Raw genomic sequence first — 22,604 nt, 5'->3', positions numbered from 1 at the left:
GTAGGACGTAGGACTTAAGTACAGGCTTGGTAGCTCAAATTAGAAATTGCGCCTTAGCCCTGTTGCTGTAATTTATGTGTATTTCTCAATAAAGTGTGCATTTTGTTGTTTGAAGACATTTATTATTCTCATTGCTAGAAAGGTGTGTCGACAATTTCAGCTGGATTACTGCAAATGTAAATTTTACAGCGCTTAGAGGCCCTTCATGAGATTAAACCGTGAATTTTATCACGGACCCAGATTATTTTGAATCAATTAGGGAAAGGGCCCGGCGGTGTACTCCGGATTAGCAAATACGATACCTTGGAGAGCTGGGGCGGTCACCACCACTTTATCACGTTACCTACTTAATAGGTAATCATCACGACCGATCACGTTCCCACTGCTGGGGCACGGGTCTCCTTCCAATGAAGGAAGGGTTTTAGGCCTAGTCCACCGCCCTGGCCTAGTGCGGGTTGGTGGACTTAATGGGTACTAATCGTATGTATTACAGTCACAAAGCCACAGTGGTCGCACTGTGCGGGTGACCGCGCCCCGCGCTAATCCGGCAACGATGCAGTATACGAACCTCGTTTATTTTAATAATTAGTATAAACGTTTTCGATTAACGACAGGATTAGTAATGGATGTGTTGGACTGACAAGCATTAGGCCACGTTTATACACATTATACCCATGAATGATTGCTGAAAACTGAACTCAAAGCGGTTGCGGGGAAAAGCTAATCTAAAACTAGCTTAGCCTGGGAAATCAACATTTCACACATAGTTTATACGATGCAAAATAACACTGTCTATTTCAATTACGCACTTTCAAATGTATTACTTATTAGCGATCCTTTGTATTGATTTTGAATAATTATGACGCCATTTGCTATTTATGTTTGTATATACTTAGTATATCTATGAAAAATGTTTATATTTATTACAATGCATTTTATGTAATTTAGGTAAATCTAGACTAGATTTAATCAGTTAAAGTTTCTGACTTATACTTATACCTATGTATGGTATTGTAGATAGAAAATCGGTTCAAGATAATTTGGCTTTGAATTTCAGGGGTCCTCAACTCGCTTAAGAAGACCCAGTTGGTCCCTTCAGACAATATACGCTGAAGTGTTCGGTATATTTTGAAGAGGCAAAGCAGCTCTGAAACCTTCAAGAGACAGTATTAATTACCAGCCTCGTCCACAGCCGGGAACACTCCACTATTGGAGATTGACATCACTTCATAACCATCATTCTGTACGACTAGCTTTTGCTCGCGAGCTTTATTTCGTAAAATAGAGTGAAAGTGAAAGTCGAGGGTTGATTTTTTTCCCTTGTCATGTTTTATTTCGGTAATAACACTAATAACTATGTATATCCAACCATGACAATGATAATGCATTCAGTTATAATTAAATTATTAATAGTAACATACTAAAAAAACTCAAATTAAAGCACATTTACTACATTTTAGCAAAAAAACATCCAGTTATCACGTACCTTCCTAAGTTCACTATTTTTATAACTTGGAAAACTTACAAGCACCATAGAATAAAAAATTTCTGCTCATATTATGTGGAAAACGAAATTAAATTGGAGCAAAACCCTACAGTATAATAGAGTAGCCCCACTGGACGCGGCTGCAGAGTGTAAACTGGATTAGGACTAGAGTCTAGAATCTAGACCGGCGCTTCAACTCCTTTAATGGAAACTGTGATTGCCTCGCTGAATTTACAAATACTTTCCAACAAAACCACATTTTCCAACTTCATAGTTCGGGACATGATTGTTTACTTGGACATTTTGCTTTATAATATTTCTAACTTCTAACTGCTGAAATAATAAGGGAGGTTTATTATTACTTATGTTTTATTTATGTACCATTCTCAAGTAGTGTTAGACAACAGTTTTCCTATTTGTTTCAGTAGACAAGTTAACACTCACTACTCTACTGAAATAATTAATGTTAATCCAATTAAATAATATGTACATATTTTTTAATAATAACGTAGCTCCAATTTGTAATTCTAAGTTAACTATGTAATATGATGATGCTACTTGGTATAGGTCCGTATTAGCTGAGTAGCATTCCTAGGTAGAGACCTATGTCCAGCCCAAAAAATGATACCATTTCAGTACCATCACCAATGATTATGGAGGAAGCAGTAAAAGTTCTAAGAGAAATCGAATATTTTTTATTGTTTAAACTCAAGTACTTATTAAATTTACTGCCTAAAACACCTCCTTGTACTTTCAAAGTGAAAACAAACTTAATTTAGCCGGTAAAAGCCGAGAAAATAAAAAGCGTCGCTACGAAATAAATACGAATTACGGCCCGAATAAGGTAATTTTTTTGAGCGGACGCTTTTCGACGAGGACTCATTCAACCCCATTAGTCGGCTAGCTTAACTAACTTACTTAGTTGCTTTGCCAAAAGAAAAAAAAACTCTCTTTTCCCCCCGGAAAAGAACGCTTAAGAACAGATTTTTTAACTTGCGCCAATTTCCTTGCTGTCTTCCTTGGAGTGAGAATAATTGCTCTTTATTAATTTTGTGTTGTATTAGAGCACAAAATACGTACTTCATCTCGTTTATAAGAATAATCTATCACTTAAGCGCCTGCCAAATATAATTAACAGTAACGCTGTCTGATGATACATTAGCTAGTATTAATATTTCAGGCGTGAACGTATATTAATCTACACACAAGTATTATTAAAAAAAGTAAAGATTTTTATGTATGTACCTATGAACCTGTAAGTTGTAAAGAAGAGACTAGAAAAACAAGATTACCTAATTTGAAAATTCCCTAATGCTACCTACGCTATAAACTATACTATACCTTTATGTCGGAGATTAGATTTTACACAAGGTACCAGATAAAATGGGATAAAATCATACTACAGCCTGTGTTCACGCTACTTTATAGCGAATAAGGCCTTATTGAATATCGAAAATTAAACAAAGCATAATAAAAGGCGTAGGTGTTATAACTGTTGAACAGTTGATTAAAATAATAAGATTAAAATATTCTTATTTTTTCTTTAATTTCCATAAAATATACATAGCCGAATTCCCTATTAGGCGGCGCAATTTTTTTAAGTAGGTATATTGAATTAATTATAAATATACTTAGGTAATTTAATTATATTCCAGTGACTTGTGACCCCGTGCCTAGCATAATAATCAATTTATTAAATTACAGTTAAGTACATCGATTAGTATAGTTACAACCGGCCTAAGCGGCAGCATTTAGTGGAGTTTTATAGTTGGGATAATATTTTTATCTCCCGTTTAAGTTTCTTTCCGGTGTACAAAGTTTTGTGATTATGACTTCCACTTAAGGAAAAGGAAATCATTATTAATATTGAACTAAATAGTGTTAAACTAAACATACTTAATTACTTGAAGAAATTACGTATTAAGTAAATAAATATCGGTGTCGAAATGGGTCTCATAACTACGAAAGAGAACGAATCAAAATGCATAGACAGCAATAACAATTTAGATCACGAAAAACGTCTAAAGCAACAAAACTATGACGTCATGTTGCCAAAGAACGAGTACAGATTCATGAAGACCATCAGGAGATGGGAAAGAGACGTTGTGGGTTTTGAAACCCCATTGAGGTGGATTAATATATTTCTGATCTCGACATACCATTTGGTTTACGTGCTATGCGTCACATACTGTTTCATGCACAGGATACATATTCCATTGATTAGTTATGTCCACGGTAAGCTCATTTAGTTTTTATTTTTTTATATAAATAAAAAAACGGCCATGTCCGATTACAGTTTTTACGATTACCTACAGTTTTTTTGCACAATTAAATAATCATTGCAAAACGGCATACGCGACCACGTGATTGCTAATACTATTTTATATAGGCATCTACTGCGAAAAGTGGGTGACTGGCTTGCGAGAAGGAAACTCTGACTAACCACTTGGAGATGTTTGATATGATCTAAGTTTAGAATATGAATATATACCTTGAGTTATCCAGGCTGGCCGACGACTGAGCGTGGGGCCCAATTCGATAAAATCTTCCCGATCACTCACTCTGGTTCTTCCAATATTTATTACAATACTTAATATTCATTTTTATGTCTATCAGCTGGTAGGGATATTTATCACAAAAGCCACATAATTATAACTACATGTAGCAGGATATGCTCAGGCAAAACCGACCGCTCGAGATACCGAATTACTTATAACAAGAATGCGTGAGCAAAAACTAACGTACAAAAATTTTGGTATACCCGCATTTATGATTAATTAAAAAAAGTATGACTGGCTGTGCTCACTTTTTAGTCAGATTAATTGTATGTGAGGAATAATATCACAGACTAATACAACAACAAAATTATGCAGACCATTAAATCTAAAATTCGGACCATAGTCGTTAGTTCCAGAAGTTTTTTTTAAAATATTTTTGTCGTTTCAGGCCTGTTCTTTGGCTGGATGGCGGGGTTCGGCGTGACGGGGGGCGTGCACCGCTACTGGTGCCACAGATCCTACAAAGCCAAACTACCACTTCAGATTATACTGCTGGTGTGCTACTCCATGGCTGGACAGGTAAGTTTCATCTGCGTCAGTGCAGAAATACCCCGTAGTACGTACATAGTTACATCCCATTCTCATTGTTGAAATGACTTTGGTTAAATTTATCTGACTTGCGGTGGTATCCATACAATACTTACTAGATTTTCCGCGAACATCTCTTCGCCTTAAAAAGTTTTCTTTACGGGAATTCCGGTAAGCAAAGTAGTCTATGAGTTAATCCAGGTATTCAGCTTCTTAAGAGCCGAATTTAAAAAAAAAACGATCTGGTGAAGGAGTAATAATAATTTAAACCTACAAACTTTCACGTTTTGAATATTAACAGGATTGTTGGCTCTTAAACGTAAGCGTCCACCTACATTTACAGTAGGATACCGATAGATGGACGCTTACCTTAAACCTCCCTGCCATTTCAGAACACAATATACGAGTGGGTCCGCGACCACCGAGTGCACCACAAGTACTCGGAGACCTCCGCGGACCCTCACAACGCCAACCGAGGCTTCTTTTTCGCGCACGTCGGCTGGCTGATGATGAAGAAGCACCCCGACGTCGTCAGGAAAGGCAAAGTTGTTGATATGAGCGATATTGAAAACGATCCGCTTGTCCGGTTCCACACCAAGTAAGTTTTTTGGAACTATATGTTTTTAAGCCTTAATAGGGCATGACTACTTGGTTTTTGTCCTTACCTAACTGAATGGGAAAAAGTTCAAAACGGTTAACCGTACCGCTTTGGATGGCCATCGAGCTAAATCTAGTAAATCTATTTAGCTTTTTAGAATATCCTAGGTGAGCCATACCATCACTCCCCAGTACCAAGCTCCTTTCGTGCACCGAATCTGGCGATGTTAGATGGATTTCTATATATTTTTTGTCAATTATTATCTTGTCTATAATTTGCGTTTTGTCCCAGGACCCATGACTAGAAAACTCCTGTAGCGGTTTATTCTATTTCTCAACTATCTTCCTCATTCACAGATACTTCTTGTTCTTCAAGCTGGCATTCTGCTACGTCATCCCAATTCTGATCAGTCACTACGTGTTCGGCGACTCCTGGCTCATGACGATCTACACGGAGACCGTCATCCGCGTGCTGATGAGTCTTCACTACACCTGGAGCGTCAATAGTTTTGCCCATATGTGGGGGAACAAGCCTTACGATAAGTGAGTTATTTGGTTTTTAGAGCACGGAGGAGCTATAGAGTAAGGTCGACCTCAAATAAATATATATTTTTTAATTTTCTGCTTTTATGAGGCTTTTATATTTAAAGTATATGACACTCCATCGTACAACTAAGCGTAAGGCGTAAGATGTAGAAAACATTTCCCGACGAGGCTGTCATCGTATAGTGAAAGGATTTCCCAGCAGTAAGCGTAAACTCGCTGGCTTTTCATAGTGTGCACGACGTAGGTAGGAAATAGAGTAAAGACACTCACATCACTCGGGAAGGCTCTATTTTGACAAAACATTCGATTTTGATTCACATATTTCGGAACACCAAATACTGCCGATACTGTCACAACAAATTAATAACGATCTTATTAATTTGTTTCCAGATCAATAATGCCTGTAGAGAACTGGGTGGTGTCATTGTTCGCGCTGGGCGAGGGCTGGCACAACTACCACCACACCTTTCCCTGGGACTACAAGGCGGCGGAGTTCGGGAACCACATGAACGCCACAAGTTATATCATCGATATATTCGCTAAGATCGGGTGGGCCTATGATCTGAAGAAGGCGTCTCCGTCGCTTGTTCATGCGGTTGCGAGTAGGAAAGGAGACTTGTCAATAAAAAGGAATGTAAAATAGTTGTGTATAAATGTTTAGTTAAGAGATTATGTAAAGTATAGTTAATATATGTAAAGCGTTTGTTTTGTTGATTGAAGACAATGTAAAATAGTTCGTTGCCGAAAATAATAAAATGATACGTTTTTTTGTTTATTCAGGTATTGAACAATATTTATGAATATTTAACAGCAAGTACCTAACTCTAATTGTGATAAATTGATAATTAATAAAAAATAATTAACGATATTTATGTTTTTTCCTGATGAGTTTGAGTTTGAGTTTGATGAAGCGAGCCTTTCCAAAATGGTGTAAAATTACTTATGGATTATGGATCTACCACCACTCTAGTCCACTGCAGGTTGATGGATTCACACATGTAGGTATGTAGATTTTCTAACAATGTTTTCCTTTATCTTATAGCCGCACGTCTTTCATAATAGCATTTCTTGGTATTATCCGGCATCTATTTCATGAAAAGAGGCATCTCATTCAGGATGTTACTTTGTTACCTGGCCGACCAGCCATACCTCTCAGATAGGATAAGCACAGATATATTCTATTTAAAATTAGGTTTGGTATTTTCTTGTTTTTAAAAACTGTTTAAAAACGCTATCTGTCGACGTCGGCATAAAACCAACTGAACAAAGTAAGTACAATTATTAGAACCGGGCGCCGCGCCCCGCTCTAGCGCTTTTCTGCTGCTTCCATCTGAATTGAAATCACTTCTCTGTGTATTTAACAGATGGCGTTGACATATGAAATGTTTATACGTAAAGTATACTTTAATAAGGGTACCATTGATATAATTCCCTTCCAAGTACCTACCAATACCATACCATAATAGGTACATACAATCTATAGTTCTCAACAATAAATGAACTACTGATCCGGCTTACCCGATTGAGGGACCATAAAACTTTAAATACGGTATATTTCTCTTGGTCCTCACTTTTTTGCTAGTGGGTAAATAATAACACAGGTACGTTGGATGTACCTACAGCCACACGTCAGCTACTGACGTAGGTAACGTTGAACGTCACAGTCTGTAGGAAAGTTACCTATCAACTATTGGCTGAGTGATCAATCGAAACACGTGTCGAACATAGAGGTAGATCAAGGTTTATGTGATGCGTAGTGTAGCGTAACTAGATGTGATAGTCAGTGACATAAACCAGAGTCGGTGGTAGGTACATACTTGAGCTGCACATCATTTGCGCTTAAGCACAGGCCACACCGCAAGGTAACTAAGCGAGCGAGCTAAGCGCCCGTACATCGTTTCCCTTTACATACTTCGGTTCACATCAGAGGCTATCGACTTACCTGATATTATTATTGCCCGCAAAGCTTGCTCGCCCACTAGCTGGCAGTGTAGAATACCCTTTAGACCCAAAGCCGTGCGAAAATAAAAACACTTTCCACTTAAACGTGTACGAATGTACGCATGAAATACAAACCTAATTATTCCTGTGACGTCGGCATCTATAATTTGGCAGGGCGTAGCCTCAATATAATCATTTCTGCCTGGACTGCAGCACCAAACAGAGGTTTGCATTTAGACCTGGTGGGTTGTGGCAAATGCTCTGGTTTGCAGTCAAACGAGAGACAATTGGATGGAGTCAAGGATATAAACAAACTCGGTAAGCTTATCACGATACAAGATTAATCTTTCTCTATAATGAAAAATATTATTTACTTATATCATCTTTCTTTTTTCAGGTCATCATTTTTACAGAATATATTGCAATTTTATTTGTAACCTGAATAAAATATAAGATGGCAACGAAAATTGGATTAAGAAGCCCCGACTGGGGTGTCTCCATGTTCACGAGTACATGTAAGTTTTATAAGTATTATAACTTTATACTGGGATCGAACCATTTAAATTTTTAATGTTTAGTCCGTATTCGGCATCTTCTACCTACACTCGCGAGCAACCAAATCGACTCAAGCCTTCACGGCGCACATATACATTGATTTTCCTAAAACGATAAATGGTAAATATAAAAGTGATATGTCATTCGAAAGCTGAAGAATTAGGCTTTCAATTAAGATCAATACCATAAAAAAAAACTAAGCGCAGATTTAATGACGCATTTTAATTGCCCGTCAGTGTTAATTACCTCATTAGGAATCCACGCCTTGCGCTACCTGATCCCGCTATAAAACCTTTCCACATCCGGTGTACCTTATCAGTCGCTTGTTGCAAGTTGACCGGTACACATCTCGTTGCATTGTATTCCTTGTTTTCGCAAACCCATGGATACCACACCAGAAGAAGCTGCTCAAGTTGTTGCCTTGCTGCAACAAGGGTTAAGTCAGCGAGCAGTCGCTGCCCAGCTCCACTTGAGCCAGTCTGCTGTATCCCGAGTATACAGACGGTTCCAAGAGACTGGTGCCTTCAATCGAAGACCAAGAACGGGCCGCCACCGCTGCACTTCAGAGAGAGACGACCGCTTCATTGTCTCAACCTCGCTGCGCAATCGACACCTTACGGGCGTTGATGTGCAGCAAGAACTGAGACGTGTACGACAAGTGGCTGTCAGCGAGTGGACAGTGAGAAGACGCTTGAAGGAAGCCAACTTGACACCAAAAAGACCTGCATCAGGCCCCAAATTGACTGCAGGCCACCGACAAGCGCGTCTTCAGTTTGCTCGAGAGCATCTCGATTGGAGCATTGCGCAATGGCGGTCGGTCCTGTTTACTGATGAGTGCAGAGTGTGTCTGCATGGCAGTGACAGGAGAGGCCGGGTCTACCGGCGTCCGGGGGAACGATTTGCCCAATGTTGTTTCGCTGAAACAGTAGCATATGGCGGCGGTTCCTGCATGATGTGGGCTGGTATTTCTCTAGAGGGAAAAACCGCACTTGTTTTCGTGCCTGGAGGCGGCCGAGGAGGCGGGTTAACAGCTGATCGGTACATCACCGACATTCTACTCGGTCATGTTGTGCCCTATGCAGAATTTGTCGGTGAAGACTTCGTGCTAATGCACGACAATGCCCGCTGCCACACGGCACGAGTCAGTCGGCAGTTTCTGAGAGAGAAGGAATTGCGCACGATGGACTGGCCTGCGCTCAGTCCTGACCTGAATCCCATCGAACACTTATGGGACGAGCTCAAAAGAAGAGTTCGGGCCAGGAATCCAGTCCCTGCAAGCGTGGACGAGCTGAAGACAGCTTTATTAGAGGAGTGGGACGGCATTCCTCAGGAAACTGTCAAAAAGTTGATAAGGTCTATGAGAAACAGGCTGCAGGCTGTAATTAGGGCAAGAGGGGGCAATACAAAGTATTGATTTAAATAAATAAATTTTTATCTTAACATTTTTTGTTTAATTTGTATAATACGATACCCATACCCTTTTTTCCTAAATTCCCGTTTTTCCTACAATTGCGTTCAGACATCATTTATTTCAAAAATGATGAATGGATTTCAATAATAATGATATCAAATTAAAGCTGACATCTTAAGCTTTTAAATGACATATCATTTTTATTATTTCTATTCATAATTTTACTTGTATTAATGTATGTTTGCGCCGTCAAGGCTTGAGTCGATTTGGTTGCTCGCGAGTGTATATGTATAACCATCTCCAATATTGTTTTCTTCTTCAACAAATATTAAAAAAATATACAACTGGGTCAAATATATTGAATAAGAAAGTTCTTGACTTTGACCTTAAACCCTTCATAAGTACCATAATAACAATGAAAACCGGGATCCTTACATAATTAATGAGTGCCCCACTAACCGGATTTATTTTAAAAAAGCAAGCCCAGTAACCTATAACTCTACATGAAATTATACTTTTTAATTAGGTTACTTAAAACATATCACTTATAATAAGTATATTAAATTGGAATTACTTAATTTAACAATAACTTTTTTTCACAGATCCTGAAGTAGATTCGTATCCTCTAATGTCCTCGCCGGTGCCTGTTCTACTCATAATCTCATCGTACCTGCTGTTTATATTCAAAATCGGTCCAGCATTGATGCAGAACAGAAAACCGTTTGCACTTAAAAATACACTCATGGTGTACAACATAGCACAAGTTATTTACTCCGCATATTTAGCTCAAAGGGTATGTTTTATCTCTTTTTCTATTTACAAAATATTTAAAAGGGCCAAAATATGTTATACCTAATTTATTTTAAATTACATTTCATCAAAATACACTCCATGCAAGAGCAATGGAAAAGTTCCACCTGCCTTTGACGATTCATAGTATAGGTACTGAGATTTTTTTATTTCTCGTGAGTAGTCGTGAGTGTATAATAATAGGTTATGACAACGGTATCGTTTCTTTTCAGTATTTCAGACACCTGGTGAATACGGACTTCATAAGCACCCAGTGCAACATCACCGACAGCAGCAGTCTGCGGCAAGAGGTAATTTCATTCCTTTATCATTTTGCGTCCCGTAGTCGCGACCCGCGATATCGCGAGAAATATAATAGATTTTCTATTGTGTTTCGCGGAATTCAACCGGTTAATATTTATAATACACAATGAATCACCCTTTAATATAAACCGTAGTAAACATGTTATATCTAGGATATATGTACTTACCTATTATATTATAGTAAAAATCATAATTATCTGAGTCAGTTTCTCCACAGATCCTGGCACACATCTACGTGTACTTCCTCGCCAAGATCTCTGAACTACTCGACACTGTCTTCTTCGTACTGCGCAAGAAAAACAACCAGGTAATTATTATTTTACTCTATTATACCTAATTGATTTAAGCATATGAAAATAACTCTAGGTTTAGAGCATCTTAGGAGTCTTCGTGGCCAGATAAAAGGTGTCGGACCTTTAACTGACCACGAAGACTTTAAGATGCTCTACTACACTAGATCTCCTTCTTAAGGTGTCATCTACTATCGGAGGTCGGCTATCACTATAGCAACTTGGGCCACTTCTACTACATCATGTATGCGATAAATGAATGTAATGAAAATTATCTAAGAGAAAACTCACGTTATTTTATAAACTGCTTATCAATATCTACAAATATACGACCTAATTCCAGGTGACGTTCCTCCACGTGTACCACCACTCCCTCATGATGGTGGGGAGCTGGGCCTTCCTCAAGTTCACTCCGTCAGAGAGCGTGGTGTTCATGGGACTGCTCAACTCTCTGGTGCATGTGTTCATGTACGCCTACTACGGTTTGACTGCCCTGGGGCCGGCAGTAGCCAAGCATCTCAACCCGTATAAGAAGTATATTACTAGGCTTCAGCTGGTAAGTTTATTGGTGATGTGAGTTTGGTTTGAAATATTGTTTATCAGTGTCCCCCAACAATAAAGTATTAAAGAATTTTATTTTGCTTCGATTTTGGCACGAATTTCTCAAGTGTCTTAAGTGCAAGTGCACGCCTTTGGAGATGTGTGCCTTATAGTTAATACTATGAATCATAGTCTATGATTGTCTCATGGCGTGATACTGATGACGAGACTCTTAATACAAGGATGCCACCGTGCCAGTTCAAACAAATTCTAATTGACTGAATTGCCCCTCTAACTTCTCATTCGCAGTTTACAGTCTTGATCATGAGTGTATGTAATAAATACTTGTTATATTCCAGGTCCAGTTCTTCTCCATCATGCTTCAGTTCCCGCTGGCACTCAAGTACTCGGCCTGCCCCCCCTCCAAGGGAGTGGCCATCTTCATCCTGATCAACCTCATCTTCTTCATTTACTTGTTCGGGTCCTTCTACAGACAGAGCTACAACAAGAACAAGAGCAAACGAAACTCCGTCTTCAAAGAGAGTTTTAGTAAAGCAGTTAAATTTAACTAAGTACCTACCTATAGTCTATAAATAAATGGTTACTGTTTGTGCATCCGCGTATGCTGTTATGAGAGTTTATATTATGGCGTATGTAAATGCAATAACCATATTACTGTAAGTTAGTAAATATTTAATTAAGTACCTACCTATTATTATAATAAGTATAATAAATATAAATCGGTCTGTGACCGAACACTGCAACTGTGTCTTTATTTTTCCAATTGTATTTTAAAATTTGGTGGCCTTTGCGACGATGACTTTTAGAAGTTCTGTAGTCGCCGGATAAGGATTAGGTACATTTTCAATGTTCACATATTGAATTGTCTTGATTAATGATGCCGATTATAACTCTACAAAAATAGCATCAGTTGATCAAAGACATTAATTTTCGCCATTTAAAATCTCCACCGCAAATGACCTTGTTATATAAGTAAATATTAAATTTTATCGTTATTTTGATCTGTTATTAAAACGATCAGCTGTACAAACTTGATGGCCTTATAAAAAGGAAACTATCCTTTACTTTGCCAGTATATAGCATTTGCATCAGTTGTAATGCGTATTTAATTTGAGTAAAATGGGTTTTCTCGGTAATGTAGCGAACAACTTACAAAGTGGGGTCCCAAGTTTACCTCAACTAGAGTTTCCCTTAAATTTGACAACTATATTAGCTTCGTTTAGTGTCCTTACGGAGGGAAAGGAAGATCTGCAGCCTTTGTGGCCTGAGAGCGCTCAAGTGGCAGGTAAGAATAGGCGTGGAAAAAGTATGGGACATTTGGGGATAGGAACATTGTGCAACTAAAGGAAGTCTTTGAGTTTTCACACGATTTGTTTGACAAAAAGCATGATATTATATTCCTTCAAACGAGATCACAGGATTATGAAAACAAAAGCACTGTTGAATCCAAACCTGTAGCATGATAAGAAATGATGATAAACAGTTTAACAAGCTGTGATAAAATGTTACTGTTCACGAATAACACGACTTCAAGTCACGATCATAGCTGACTTAAATAAAATTTACTTCGTACATGAAAATATACGTTTAGTAAGGAAAATTAAAACTATCTGTCGATCCACTCCCTTTTTGTAAATCATCAGCGACGTTGAGTTGTATGAGAAAAGTCTACACGAATGACGAATAAACGGGGGTGTCACTCTCTGACGAACGAGATTTGTCACGCAATCGCCACGCACAATACAATGATCGTCGATCCCCTGCACCCTGTAGGTACTAGTGTACCTCATAAATATGCTTGAAATCGAATCTGGCCAATGTTTCCATCGCGGTGACAGGCAAAAAGAAAAATAAGATAATTGACTGTTAGCAAAGCTTGATTGATCATAAGCAAAGCTTATAATTTAATAGGTTTTTGCCAGATGGAGATACATACGACTTCATTATCGCTGGTGGAGGGACGGCCGGCTGCGTGTTGGCTAATCGACTGTCGGAAGTGGGCGACTGGTCCGTTCTACTGATCGAGGCGGGAGGCGACCCACCCCTTTTCAGCACTGTAAGTTACCTGTCAAAGAACTTTTAAAAATTTCATTTCATTGTTAAGTACTTTTGAGACCAAAGAGAGAGGTGACTGTCGAAATACATCTAGGCATTTCGACGGAGATCTCTTTGGTTGTTATCAGATTCTAGTGTACTTATATTTTTTGGGTTTCAATCACTAGGACACAATTAATAATGCGCCGAAAGCCGGTTTATTTGTTTGTTGATATTTGTTTCATGCCTATGAGGAAGTTCTTATAATTAAACCTAGGTAAGCAATTATCTAGGCTTAGTCAACACTTAATGCTAAATTGTGTGGGAAAGAATATAAATCTCCATTGTTATCTGTTAAATTAAATCCTATTGTGTGCTCACAATCAATCTAAACTCTTACATGCATTTTAATTTAATGAATATGATTATATATCTACATATTTTAATTCATACAAGCTACAACCGCAATGAATAGGTAATAGCTGGAATTTCCGAAACTTGTTTTCAAAAACTTTTGCATTTTTTTGTATTATTTACAGATTCCGGGTCTTTTGATTCTGTTTCCCCACTCGCCCTATGACTGGGACTACCGAGGGGAGCCGCAGCCTCCTCTGTTCAGCGCGTTGGGGCAAAACCGTCCCCTGGTCACGGCCGGGAAGATGCTCGGCGGAACCTCCTCTCTTAACCATCTCGTCTGGTCGAGGTTATTCTTCTTCTTTTTCTTCTTATATATACCGGTAACACCGTACCGGTTACGGTGTCACCTCGGTGAGGTGTGGTGAAGGTACAGTTGATATGTAGCTAGGGGAGAGTCTTGTCGGTGTTACTGGTACGAGGATGCTATGGGCCTAAATTGTGTTTTTGTTTTCAGAGGGCGGCAGTATGATTTTAATGAATGGAATAAATCGAACTGGGACTGGGACACAGTATTGAAATACTTTAAAAAGTCTGAAACTATGAAAGATAAAACAATATTGAACAGTGAACATGCAAAATTTCATGGTAATGATGGCCCGATAGTTTTAACAGGCCATGAAGACCGACCGGCCTTTAAAAAAGAGTTCACGCTTCTAGAAGCATTTCAAGACGTAGGTTTTAAAAGAGTAATTGATACAAATGACCCTGAAGAACTAGGGTTTGGTCAAATACCTTACACTGTAAATGATTACGTTGGAGTGAGACAAAGTACAGCTTCGACTTATCTGATGAGTGCCAAAGGAAGAAATAATCTTCACATCCTCAAAAAAAGTTTAGTCACAAAAATTATTATAGAAGAATCCAGCAACAGAGCCGTAGGTGTAGAAATCGAGAGCTGGGGTAAACGAAAGCAAATATTTGCGAATCTTGAAGTTATTGTATCAGCTGGCACATACAATTCTCCTCAATTGTTGATGTTATCTGGAATTGGACCGCAAGAGGAATTAAATAAGTTAAACATAGAAATAAAAGCGAACCTTCCAGTTGGAAGAAATATGCAGGATCACGCTTTTTCTCCTGTAGCACTAAGAGGAAAAACCTCTGTTATTTCAGCCACACAAAATGTTGTTGGATTGCTGGAATCAGGGACATTTCCTCTGCCATGTATACAAGGATTTTACGGTCTCAACGGCACTGCCCCTGAAATACAGCATTTTCAATGCATGTTTGGTGCCTCATCATTACTTCTTTTCACGTTTTGCCAACATGTATTCAACTTTAAACTTGAAGTGTGCACTTCCATACTCGAACAGACGCTTGTTAATGAAACACCTTTCGCGCTGGTCAACTTAGAGTTTCCCAAATCTACTGGCACCGTCACATTAAGAAGTACCGATCCCCACGACCCACCAATTATAAAATTCGACTATTTTACAAACCCAGAAGACTTTGAAAAGTTAACTGATGCAGTCATGAATGCGGCGATGTTGAAGAATGCTAAATATTTTAAAGATGGTGATACGGATGTGGTGAAGTTACCGTTGCCAGAGTGTGATGGGTTGAGTATGGATAGTAGAGAGTACTGGGAGTGTTATGTCCGAGCCACGACCACCTCTAACTTCCACACGGTCGGAACGTGCGCGATGGGAGAGGACGGGGAGGGTGTAGTAGACACGGAGCTGAGGGTTCATGGCTTCAGCAACTTGAGGGTGATAGACGCGAGTGTCATGCCCAAAGAGATATCGGGAGAGACCTGCGCGGCTACCATTATGGTGGCCGAGAGAGGTGCTGATTTGATAAAGGCTGCCTATGGTAAATTAACTGGCTAATTAGTGGACCACTAAAGATGGAATGTAATTATCAAAATTTGCTATAAGTAATTAATTAAATAACTTGACCTACCTGTTAGTATAATATTGTGGATGAAATAAAAGAAACCGTATTTACCTACTAAAATTTATTTAATCTTATCAATACCTTTACTTATCACATTTATAATATTTTATGAACTTAAATATAAATAAATAATAATACTAGCACTCGCATTGATCGTATGTCTGCTAAAATTACTTATCGGAAAGTATTTAACAGAGAATGGAAATATATTTCATTCTGATTGGATATTATCTACTCCATATTTTTACAAGCTTTTTATTTTTCATTAACTATATAGGTTGTTAGTGAAATTTTGAGTAATTGCTTACCTTGATAAAAAATTGACATAAAACTCATAAATTCATTTGTAAGACATGATGTAAGCAATAAAATATTTCAGCTCATATACCTACGATTGACAATTACATAGAATGCAATTTAGTTAATCATCATAAACACTACTCTCTGATTTTTAATTGGAAAGAATTCTGACATTTTATAAGTGATGCTACTAAAAAAGTTCTTTACCGAAAAAATGAAAAATTGCGATCCATTTCTGGGCAATAATTTTTTCTTAATATTTTTATACAAAAAGATAAATCTAAATATTTACTTGCTCAAGTAAACTAATACAAAAATAACAAATATTTCAATATAATAGCTGTTCCCGCGAGCTTCGCTTCGCCTTAATAAGTTTTCCCGTGGGAATTCCGCGATAAAAAGTAACATATGTGTTAATCCAGGGTGTCAGCTAACTTTTTTCCAAATTTCATTAAAATCGGTTCAGCCGTTTTGATGTGAAGAAATAACAAACATACACACATACATACCTACATACATACATACACATATACACTTACAAACTTTCGCATTTATAATATGAAGTAGGATCACGACTCACGACCCATGTATCGAATTAATTTTAATTGCTTTATTTTATTCTTTAGCATGGCATCACTTCCTACTAAATTCAGGGATAATAAACCTTTTTAATCAATTTCAAAAAAAGATTGTCTATTCGGTAAGTACATATAATATGTTCGGTATGTATGTAAGATTATTGGAACTGCACCATATTGACATATGACAATATACGAGTATTAGGGCTAATAAACAAATATTCAAAATTTTATAAATGTTTATGTACCTATGTACGTTTATATGCTTGTTGGTATGTATGTTTGTCCACGCATATCTCCGAAACGATTGATCCGATTGTCACTATTCTTTTTAAAGTAAAGTCACTAAAGTAACTAAAGTCACCGACATAGCTCACCGAGTTAGTAAGCTTAAGTGGCAATGGGCTGGTCGGTTCTACCTTTTTTGGCCTAAGATTTATTTGCCTAATCTCGTATTGCATAGTAACGTTTGGTCAAAATCTCGTTTCGCCGAAAATCGTATGGCATAAATCTCTTTTAGTAAAAAGTTATTTCGTATAATCTTGTTTAGCCTAATAATGGTATAGCCAAATCTTGAATAGCCTAATAATGCTATGGCATAGGCTATATAAAGTAATCATATTCGTTTGGCTTTAACTTTGATGGAGCGTCTCCCTACATAGCGCAAACTGGTGCCTTGTATTTGTGGCCGCTATGTGGGCCCGCTCCGCTCCGCTTCGCTGCGCTCCGCTTTGCTTTTGACGATAATGTGCACCTAACACGCTCCTCCTCGCTTTGCTCGTCCTCCTCGTTTAATGGCGGTTGTAATAATTATAATGGTCATTCACTTTCGATATTTTGATAATTTAATATCGTGATTTTCGGGATGTAGGAGAAAAATACCACAATTTGTACATTTAAAACATACTTAATATAGTATTTGTAAAGATAATATTAGGAGAAACAAGATTATACCAATACGAACAATTAGAGCAAACGAGACTTAGGTGTTTCAAGTTTGTGCCAAAAGAGTTTTAGACGAAACGAGTCTTATGCCACATAAGTCTTGACGAAGTGATGATTCTACCAAAAAAGTTTAGACCTTACGAGGTATGCGAAACGAGTTTAGGGCTATAAAGATTAGGCCAGATGAGGGGAACCGGGGCTGGTCACATCTGTCGAAGAACCGATGACCGATGGGGTAAACGTGTTCTGCTGTCTTACTCCCAGCGATGAGTCGCTGACACAATTTCACCTGTATCGCTAATTTGGTACCTCCACCGCACATTTTAGACTCACAGTTTGCTGTGACGACACGCAAGCCAGTCAGTGCACACAATACAATTTTATAGAGCGACATCTCTTTTTTTTACCTCTATTCAAATACGAACGCAACATCGCCCTGACATCGGCGCGGCTACCGTTTCAAAAATAATTACTAGTTGTTTTTAGATATATTTTCTACGACAGCGATAATTATATAAGATAATTGAGATTATCTTTAATTGTATTTTTCACTGTTTGTAATATATTTAGGTAGGTACGGTAATTATTTCTCACCGTAGGTAAATCCCCTTTTAATTTGGAGCGCCGCACTTAATAAAATGGATACAGGGACTAAAAAAAATATATTATAGTCTCAGATGTCCAGACTCGTATTGAAAAAGTGCCCAGCCCAAAAAGGTTTGTGATCTCTGATTTGTCTAAAATTGATAACTGTCAGAATTCCGTAAGATTACTAAGAACAGTGTATGGCGTTTTAAATAACTATCTGTCTTTCTGATCCTCCGTAACAGTTTCCTTGTCTAACCACGAAAAATTTGACCCATCACCCGTTCTCTTCTTCCTAGCTTCTATGTGTGTCTTGGTCACCGACTTCAGGTCATAAGCCCATCCGATAGACGCAAAGAAATCTATAAACGCAGTCGTCAGATTTAACCTGTTATTGCCGAGTTCCGCCGCCCTGTAATCCCAGGGGAAAGTGTGGTGGTAGTTGTGGAATCCTTCCCCGAAAGAGGCAATAGCTACCGAGATATTTTCTCCTGGCAGCATGTTTTTATCGTAGGGTTTGTAGCCCCAGATGTGGGCTGCGCTGTTGACGAGGAATGTGACGTTGAGGTTGGCCACGTAGCGGAGAACCACGGCGATGTGCCAGGCGCAGTTCAGGGATTCCCCCCAACAGTACATCGGGATTAACGTCGGCAGAACGAAGCAGACCATCCCGCACCACGGCAGTGCGTATCTGAAATAAAAAGGTTTAATGAGTTTACTTACTCCATGTCTAAACGTTGAAGTCACAAGGCTTAAAACCTTGGAACCTTCTATTATTTAAGTCATCCAACAACACTTACTTCTTCTGAAACCGCAAGACCGGGTTATTCTCAATGTCGCTCATATCGATCAGCTTCCCGTACTTCTTGACATCCTCATGTTTCCTGACCAGCAGCCAGCCGACATGGGAGAAGAAGAACCCTCGGGTCGCATTGTGGGGATCAGCATCCGTGTCGCTGTACTTGTGGTGAAGCCTGTGGTCCCGGATCCAGGTGTAGGCTGTGTTCTGGAACGCTATCGTGTTGAGGATCATGAGGATTATCTGCAAGGGCATCTTGGCTTTGTAGGTGCGGTGCGACCACAGCCGGTGCGCTCCCGCTGTTATGCCGAGGATTCCTGCGTAGTACAGGCCTAGGGCTGAAAGAAAATTGCAGTTATAGCAAGGTAACACATTTTTGCAATGTGCTTGTAAATGATTATGGTAAAACAAAAAAATATCTCTCTATTCTTGAAACTCACCAAAAAATATCGTGGTCCATTTAGCGACGGTACAAGCGAGGTAAAGTCCGTACAAAGCGCCGATATGACCGTAACCAAAAGTCAATAGATTAGTATATACCACTTCATACTTTCTCGGCTTTACTTCAGTCTTGTCATGGCTGTGGTCATGATCATGGGAAAAGTCAAACAGATCCTCGGAATCCTCTATCATGCCCATTTTGAATCACCAATGTCTGAAAACAAATGGGGCCTATTGAAAGTTTCAGTTATGCGTCACGAAAACATAAACGTTGTATTTATTTCTACCTAATTACATTCTCAATTTAATTAAACGCAATATTCCAATTATGTCATGCATTATCCTTCCGGTATGTATGACATTCAATTGATCATTAGTACACAGCTGAACAGTTGTTTTATTTCCTATAGCTTCCGTTTTTACCATTGCTAAGTTAAACTCCAATAATAATTACTTAAGTATAAATAAGTAGGTAAGTAAGTACCTAATTGAAAACCTCAACTAAGTTTAAATGTCTTCAGAATAACTCCTGAAACACGAGTGCGTTATCAAACTGATGTCGGAATAGGCTTAAACAACGAATAAATATGCAATATAGTCCAATTTTCATAATTTATATAAATTTGCGAATAATTACCCATTGTTTTAATACAATGCGTATAAAAGATATGGTAGGTACAATGCATTTCGAATCAGTACAAAATAAACCTTAAAACATAGTGAATAGTGTTGAAGATTTATTGTGTTTCGTGTTTTAATAAGAGTTTGAATCAAAGTATGTGACAAGAAACGAATTCATTCATGTTCGAATAACCCACTGTGCCTATTTTGATATAGCTAACCCTTTTAGGTATTCATTTTAGGTACCTATAGGTAATTCTTTTTTTTATTCGTTGTTTTTAAATAAAAAACTTGCTGGTTAATCTATCGTTTTATCAAAATCTATACTAAGTATATCAGGTTATGAACTTATAGTACCTATAGTACAATGTTATGGTTATTAACTTATTATAAACGTGTTACGTATTTCGCAAACAAAATTTAGAGCAATAAATAAGTTTTGGTTAGCTATCTCTATACATCATTATTCTATCTATCAATTGCGGTCTGTGCGACCAAGGTTTATGATTCAAGGGTTGACTATAAAATTTGCAAAAAGTCAACATCTAATTCAAAAGTTAAGATCATATACTTATTTCATTTTTTTCGGAAATTCTCATACAAAACACAACTCATAATATGGCCACCACGGCCTTGGCCACTAACTTAAGGCCTATTTACTATTTTTTAGGGTTCCATTTCTCAGAAGAAAAAACTTTATAATTATAGGATCGCTATTTGTCCGTCCATCTGTCTGTCAAGGGTCTTTATCTCTGGAACGCGTCGATGTATCGATTTTAGTTTAAAGCATAAAGGTATTGATTATTAAAGTCTAACGTCCCTTGAAGCTTTAAAAAACTATATTCTGTTATAATAATTACTTAACTGTTATTAATTTTATAAAAATAACTATTTTGACTGTCTTAAAAAACTGCCATTTAAAAAAAGTAAGTACACTTATTATGTGACTGATACAGAACCCTCCATGCATAGGTTCGGCTCCCACTTGCCCGGTTTTATTCAATTTTGTGTTTTTTATAATTTTAGATACTCTGGTTTTCTTCTTAAGTTTCCTTACTATGCGTATAGTCTTGTAGTTATAACACTAAAGCTGCACATTTTGAACCTAACAGACAAATAGTCTACCGTACCGTATCTCTGTTTTTGAAATACCAACCTATGCACTCGAGAATTCACAAGTAAATAACACTGCAATCCTTATTTTTTCTTAAATACGTACCTACCTCGTAAATTTCTTATAAATTTTATAACGCACATAGGTCACAGGTATATCACTTCACACAAATTTGATTAAAACAAACTTTCTTTAAATTGTAATCCAGTCAACATAAAACAGTGTTAATAATAATTAATTTCACTACAGCTCCGACAGTTCATCTGCAACTAATGGAAAAATTGTTGCAAATCGCGATTGAGTAACCATTTACTTATTAAAGCTAGTTATAGTCTGTTCAACGGAGAAGGCTCTAGTGGTAATGACTGACGCGGTACACGGTAGTGCAAAGGCTACAGTCATATTCTTAACTGATTTGCCCAAGGGCAGAAGCTTAAATATGTAGTGACAAAGTGACAAAACTCTCATTAACGGAAGATACAAATCTAACCAGCTACCTAAGTTCATTCAATGTCACAAAAAACGCACGGAAAGATTATAAATTGCAAACAGATCGCTTTGCTAATTATCCATTTAATGGATTTGAACTATAACCTTATAAATTTGAGTTATTATTAGATATTTTTTATTCATACTTAAGTATAATACGAGTACTTATAATAAAAGTTTAAATGACAAGCGTCAGTGTGCCGATTGTATAGGACACAAAAGGGCGGAAGATCAGTGTAGGTAAAACGGATAATTATAATTACTTTGTTATACACAATCTAAGGAAAAAACTCAATTAGTACATCTTAGAAAAATCTACGTGACAAGATGCGAGGTATTATTTATTTATACTTATTTGAATAGAACTAAGTAAGTATATTTTTTATTGCCTGCTGTGCCTACAGACACTACAGGTATCACTAAAATCTGGCCAAATTCAGTCTAAATAATCACGAACTCACCTTAAAATTATAAAAATAACTTTATAATCCTTTCGATCACCCGATATGTAATGTTTAATAATGATTACTGATTGTGTATTCCAAAATTTCAGACGAAAATATTGTATAGCGCGCTTTTTCAGTTAACTGGACAACAATTGTTTTGAATATGACCAAAACAACGAGTGCAACCACATAAGGTATGCTCACTTGCGTAAACGACATCCCCTGTAATGCGTCAAGGAAAATTTTGGACAAACAAAAATAATGTCACGTTTCATGAAAACCATTACCTACCCTGACACTGAAGGGTTACTTTATACTGACGAAAAAGTAAGTTTTGGAGCGCTGCTGCGGGA

General features: G+C 37.7%; 4 protein-coding genes across 9 annotated transcripts; 3 read left to right on the top strand and 1 right to left on the bottom strand.

Moving 5' to 3' along the window:
• The first annotated feature begins 3,192 nt into the window (after window positions 1-3,192).
• Window positions 3,193-6,479, top strand: LOC105382118 (stearoyl-CoA desaturase 5). Its single transcript, XM_011551948.3, has 5 exons — window positions 3,193-3,721; window positions 4,433-4,563; window positions 4,965-5,170; window positions 5,527-5,712; window positions 6,106-6,479. The coding sequence occupies exons 1-5, from the start codon at window positions 3,433-3,435 to the stop codon at window positions 6,356-6,358; spliced, it is 1,065 nt and encodes a 354-aa protein (XP_011550250.3). The 5' UTR covers window positions 3,193-3,432; the 3' UTR covers window positions 6,359-6,479.
• Window positions 6,480-7,840: 1,361 nt separating this feature from the next.
• On the top strand, window positions 7,841-12,244 carry LOC105382119 (elongation of very long chain fatty acids protein 7). Its single transcript, XM_048629168.1, has 7 exons — window positions 7,841-7,974; window positions 8,054-8,171; window positions 10,225-10,415; window positions 10,645-10,722; window positions 10,953-11,042; window positions 11,369-11,581; window positions 11,925-12,244. Exons 2-7 carry the CDS (start codon window positions 8,111-8,113, stop codon window positions 12,135-12,137), a joined length of 846 nt encoding a protein of 281 aa, XP_048485125.1. The 5' UTR covers window positions 7,841-7,974; window positions 8,054-8,110; the 3' UTR covers window positions 12,138-12,244.
• A 1,242-nt stretch (window positions 12,245-13,486) lies between these two features.
• Window positions 13,487-15,883, top strand: LOC105382120 (ecdysone oxidase). The gene is made up of 3 exons (XM_011551950.3): window positions 13,487-13,642; window positions 14,160-14,323; window positions 14,492-15,883. Exons 2-3 carry the CDS (start codon window positions 14,280-14,282, stop codon window positions 15,864-15,866), a joined length of 1,419 nt encoding a protein of 472 aa, XP_011550252.3. The 5' UTR covers window positions 13,487-13,642; window positions 14,160-14,279; the 3' UTR covers window positions 15,867-15,883.
• A 102-nt stretch (window positions 15,884-15,985) lies between these two features.
• Window positions 15,986-22,388, bottom strand: LOC105382121 (acyl-CoA Delta(11) desaturase). Of its 6 annotated transcripts, none has more exons than XM_048629162.1 (5): window positions 22,267-22,388; window positions 19,581-19,795; window positions 19,142-19,478; window positions 18,543-19,032; window positions 15,986-16,373 (listed from the first exon to the last, which is right to left on the bottom strand). In XM_048629162.1, exons 2-4 carry the CDS (start codon window positions 19,777-19,779, stop codon window positions 18,558-18,560), a joined length of 1,011 nt encoding a protein of 336 aa, XP_048485119.1. In that variant the 5' UTR covers window positions 19,780-19,795; window positions 22,267-22,388; the 3' UTR covers window positions 15,986-16,373; window positions 18,543-18,557. The 6 variants fall into 6 exon arrangements, with proteins under 6 accessions (XP_048485119.1, XP_048485121.1, XP_048485120.1 ...); XM_048629164.1 differs by lacking the exon at window positions 22,267-22,388 and adding an exon at window positions 21,422-21,868; XM_048629163.1 differs by lacking the exon at window positions 22,267-22,388 and adding an exon at window positions 21,426-21,868.
• Window positions 22,389-22,604: the final 216 nt, after the last annotated feature.

The sequence above is a fragment of the Plutella xylostella genome, chromosome 22, assembly GCF_932276165.1.
Source record: "Plutella xylostella chromosome 22, ilPluXylo3.1, whole genome shotgun sequence".
Lineage (NCBI taxonomy): Eukaryota > Metazoa > Arthropoda > Insecta > Lepidoptera > Plutellidae > Plutella > Plutella xylostella.
The sequence above is the reverse complement of the archived record's forward strand: the minus strand, read 5'-3'. Positions and strand labels throughout refer to the sequence as shown.

Bases quoted from the DNA above. Each gene is read 5' to 3' on its own strand.
- LOC105382118 (XM_011551948.3), top strand. From the start codon at position 3,433: ATGGGTCTCATAACTACGAAAGAGAACGAATCAAAATGCATAGACAGC. The intron at 3,722-4,432 runs GTAAGCTCATTT...TTGTCGTTTCAG, and splicing joins ATTGATTAGTTATGTCCACG to GCCTGTTCTTTGGCTGGATG. The intron at 5,171-5,526 runs GTAAGTTTTTTG...CCTCATTCACAG, and splicing joins CTTGTCCGGTTCCACACCAA to ATACTTCTTGTTCTTCAAGC.
- LOC105382119 (XM_048629168.1), top strand. From the start codon at position 8,111: ATGGCAACGAAAATTGGATTAAGAAGCCCCGACTGGGGTGTCTCCATG. The intron at 10,416-10,644 runs GTATGTTTTATC...GTTTCTTTTCAG, and splicing joins CCGCATATTTAGCTCAAAGG to TATTTCAGACACCTGGTGAA. The intron at 10,723-10,952 runs GTAATTTCATTC...GTTTCTCCACAG, and splicing joins GCAGCAGTCTGCGGCAAGAG to ATCCTGGCACACATCTACGT.
- LOC105382120 (XM_011551950.3), top strand. From the start codon at position 14,280: ATGCTCGGCGGAACCTCCTCTCTTAACCATCTCGTCTGGTCGAG. The intron at 14,324-14,491 runs GTTATTCTTCTT...TTTTGTTTTCAG, and splicing joins AACCATCTCGTCTGGTCGAG to AGGGCGGCAGTATGATTTTA.
- LOC105382121 (XM_048629162.1), bottom strand. From the start codon at position 19,779: ATGGGCATGATAGAGGATTCCGAGGATCTGTTTGACTTTTCCCATGAT. The intron at 19,479-19,580 runs GTGAGTTTCAAG...ATTTTCTTTCAG, and splicing joins ATGGACCACGATATTTTTTG to CCCTAGGCCTGTACTACGCA. The intron at 19,033-19,141 runs GTAAGTGTTGTT...TTTTTATTTCAG, and splicing joins GTCTTGCGGTTTCAGAAGAA to ATACGCACTGCCGTGGTGCG.